At 38.9% G+C, this 4,189-nt stretch overlaps 1 protein-coding gene across 1 annotated transcript in view; it reads right to left on the bottom strand.

Annotated features, from left to right (window-relative positions):
- LOC107717045 (neuromedin-B receptor-like) overlaps positions 1–3,040 on the bottom strand; it is a 6,752-nt gene extending 3,712 nt beyond the window's left edge. The window contains exons 1-2 of the mRNA XM_016523692.1: positions 2,652–3,040; positions 478–823 (exon numbers count right to left, since the gene is read on the bottom strand). Of these exons, the coding sequence (XP_016379178.1) occupies positions 478–823; positions 2,652–3,040 (735 nt within the window). The remainder of the gene's footprint in view (positions 1–477; positions 824–2,651) is intronic.
- Positions 3,041–4,189: the final 1,149 nt, after the last annotated feature.

Genomic DNA, 4,189 nt, shown 5'->3' on the forward strand with positions numbered 1-4,189 from the left:
GGATATCGTCCTCTTTTGGAAGGCCAAACAAAGTAGTTTCGCTTTCACAACGAAAAACACACAGAACACAAACACACGTTCACGACATGGCGGCAGCAACAATACTACAGCGAGAATAAAAGTTACGCCTTCTTTGCGTGAACATTTGGGCGGTGTTATGCAAATCTTCCCACATCATGATGTAGACATGTGGGGGCATGTTAGAATGAGCCGTTTTAGGTAGGTGTGGTTGACTCTTAACTTTTATAAAGAATATCTCTTTGGATTTGAGACTTTAGTCTTTGCAACTTTACAGATCTTCTTTATGCACCAAGAGCTTGTAACACTTCAAAGAGAAAGGAAAAATTGAAATCGCATCATATGACCCCTTTAAAACATGATTGATTGATAATGCTAAAAGAAGAACTTATTTTGACAAACACAGAATATTGGCATTCAGCGGTGTGAGTTTTATGCCCTTCCCCTGGAACCTCTTACCTGTCTTTTGGAGTGCTCACTAATCTCACCTGGCATATCGTGAGCACTCTTGATAAGTGTCCTCGCAATGTGGTAGTAGTAAACAGAGATAATGCTCAAAGGGATGAGGAAGTAGACAAGGAATATCATAATGGAGTGAATCTTGGGATGCATCTCATTGGAGAGTGGATACGGCACACAAGCGGTGAATGTCATGTTCTTGTCTGGCATATGAACCACCTGCGAGAAGACCGCCTCAGGGATAGCCAGCAGCACTGAGACAACCCATATAGTGATAGCCTTCAAGCAGGTCCAGAACACTGCGCTGGAGGTCTGGATGTCCATGGGATTCACAATAGCTTTGTGTCTAAGAGAAACATATGTGAAGAATTGTCAGCACACAGATTGCTGTGCCTGTTGAGAGAAAATTGCTTTGTTTATCAACAATTTATCATTGCTTGAGGGAAAACAACACTGTGGGCTCTTATCTGAAGTCAGATTTGATTCTCTGCTGAGGTTTATGGTTAGTCCACACCAGAATGTGTGCCTGTTTATACTTGACCCATTATTATTAAAACAGCGGTTTTGAGATTATGCGTTTTAAGTGTTACAACTCAGTATCTTATTCAGTTTCATTCCATGTTGTTAAAATGACTGCTGTCATCATACAGGGATACATTTCTCTTATTGGATGAGCTTATTATGTGACAGTCTTTGAAGAATTTGACTACTCTGTCAGCACAGTCATAATCGGAAATTACTCACTCTGAAAATTTGCATTAATGTTTATTTATTTATTTAAACAAACAGCAGTATTTCCAAGGGTTGTGGCACTTTCAAATGATAATTTTCAAGCGATAAGAATAATTAAATTGTTCTTGGGGACTAACTAACAGTTTTTTTTGTTTGTTTTTTTTACTTTGGCACTACAGATTTTTGGAATTATAAATTCAGAATATTACAGTGTGAAATCAGTGTTGAATATTTTTGAAATGTATTATATATTTATATAAATATTTTTTAATATATTTTTTAATATTTTATTTTAAATATTTTTGAAATTATATATATTTACAATGTGCTTTGTGCTGTACATATATTAATGTAACAAATTATATATATATATATATAATTTTTTATCATATATGTTACTTCTCTATACTTGAACCTAAACAACCTTTAGACTGGGGATCAGCAGTAAGTCTAAAACTACATGATCAACGTCATAAATGATTCATCTCTAGATTAATGTTTTTTCCTGAAAGAAAAGCTGTATAGGAAATACGATAGTTCCTGTGCACATCTTTCTGATATTCTGCTGGAGCTGCAAAGCCTACAGACAGAATACACAAAAACCAATAGAGGAAATTCATGGTGGAAAATTGGTTGCTTTTGTTCCAAGGAAATTGTCTATTTTCTCCTATTGACAAACCGGCACGTTTTGATCTATTCGACAGTGTCCTTTAGACATTCTGCTGCCATCATCTCTAAAGTAAATGGAAATCTCATATGACAGCATCCTTGCCCTGACTTCTCTCCTCTACCAGGTTTCACTGCCCCGGGCTTGCTTTTTCCTCTTTCAATGAAAACAGACTGCCCTGCCTGAGGCATGAGTTAGCTGGGGAGCGCCACGATCACAGATTGATTTCTAAACAAGTCCCATTTGAAAATACAGTATGAACTGACTGACATGCAAATGAACTTGATTGTATTTCATGCATGACAGTGAGTATTGAATAAGTTCTAATCAGATTAAGTCTTCAGAACAATCGTTTGGGTGACGTTAGAAATCGTCAATGCACTTGTCGTCCTTCCTCAAATCTATAATTTTAGACTTCATTCCTTTGGCCAGGTAATTCATTATCACAAGTAGCTGAACATTGACTACATTTTGCATCACGATTGTCATTTTGGGGAACAGAACTGTTAATGCAGCCTACAAATCAATAGCAATAAATGAGAACTGCTTGGACCCCAGGGTGGTGGCATAATCACTGTGACACAAATGAACTTTCAGGTGCTCCAAACAACAAACAGACAGAGCAACAAATCAGACTAGGAAAGGTCATCACCTTTAGCCGGGGCCCCCAAGCACTGACACAACAATGAAGTATAACACAGAGTATGTGAAACAGAGGGGACATTTGTCATCTTCACCACGGATCCTGAGTGAATGTGGCAGTTTTTTTTTTTACCTGTCCGCGCTTAGTGCCGTGAGAGTGAACACGGAGACTCCGACCGAGGTGAGCTGGATCACCGGGATCATCTTACAAGCAACCGTTCCAAAAATCCACTCCTCGTAGAAATACCTGAACGCGTCCACTGGTACACAAGTGACCAAAAGCAAAAGATCTCCCACGGCCAGGCTGGAGATGAAAATGTTTGGTACACTTCGCATCGCGCTGGTAGTGATGAATATTTTCACAAGAGTAATGTTGCCCAGTAAACCAACCGTAATGATAAGTATGTAGACCGACGGGATAACGCATCGAATGATGAAATGCACCGTTTCCCCTCCATCTGATGTCCAGTCATCTGTGAAGTTCTCATAAACTGAGGTATCCTCAGAGAAAGTGTGATTCATATTTTGTTTTAGTGGTTAGAACGCAGAGGAGTTGAAACGGCTTCCAGTTGAGGAGAGAGAGATAGAGAGGTGCTGTCCGCCAAACTTAGTGCTGAAATGAGCGATGTCTTCAGCCACGTCCCTAAAAGTTGACTGGCTTCTTTGACAGACAGGAACAAGTAAAGGGGGAGCCTGTGGCAAACAATTTTAACATTTATTTATTTAGACAAACTATTATGTATTGATGTTAATAACACGTATTTTAGAATACTAGTAAAAATCCAAAAGTGAATAGTATTGTTTTAAATTTCTAATTTTCTCAAATTTCTAATTTTCTCATTCACAAAAACGCTGGATAATGACACTTTTCTGTATCAGGCAATGGTTTGCAGCCCACAACAGGATGCTGATGGAGTTCCTCTCACCCTACTCTCCATTCCTTAACCCCATTGAGGAATTTTTCTCAGCATGGCGATGGAAAGTATATGATCGCCAGCCACATACACAGATGACCCTTTTGGCTGCCATGGATGCAGCGTGTGATGACATCACAGGAGATGCCTGCAGAGGCTGGATAATACACTCTAAAAGATTCTTTCGACGCTGCATCGCAAGAGAAGATATTCGTTGTGATGTGGATGAGAATTTGTGGCCCAACAGACCGGAACGTCAGGAGGTGTAGAAAGACTGCACTGTAATTCCTACAGCACTGCATGTACAGTTTTCCCTAAGGAGATTGTCCTATGTTCACATTTCTACTTTTGTTTTTTTCTTTTTTTTTCTTTGTGCTATGCAGTGCTGTCTTTTCCTTTCTGTATCGCAATGACATGGTCTGTCAACAAATTACAGTACAAACAGTAAAAGCATAAATGTGAATCTTGTCCAGTCTCTTGCAATCAAACTCCCACATACACTAAGGTGTAACCTACAATTTACAATAATTGTCATCAAAACTGTAGCCATAGTTTACATCAGAACATCCCTCCAGAGTACACTGTTATATTGACAACATGACTAAGCAATTTGACTGTCTTATCCGTACACAATGACACAAGGACTTGTCATTCTGATGGCACTGACATGTTCATTGACACAGATATTTATTTTTGAGAGATGAACTAAGGATTTTGAGCAAGAGACTGGCTTTTGCAGGTAATCCATGGTGTTTTG

This window comes from Sinocyclocheilus rhinocerous, unplaced genomic scaffold (assembly GCF_001515625.1).
Source record: "Sinocyclocheilus rhinocerous isolate Xijiao unplaced genomic scaffold, SAMN03320098_v1.1 scaffold1874, whole genome shotgun sequence".
NCBI lineage: Eukaryota > Metazoa > Chordata > Actinopteri > Cypriniformes > Cyprinidae > Sinocyclocheilus > Sinocyclocheilus rhinocerous.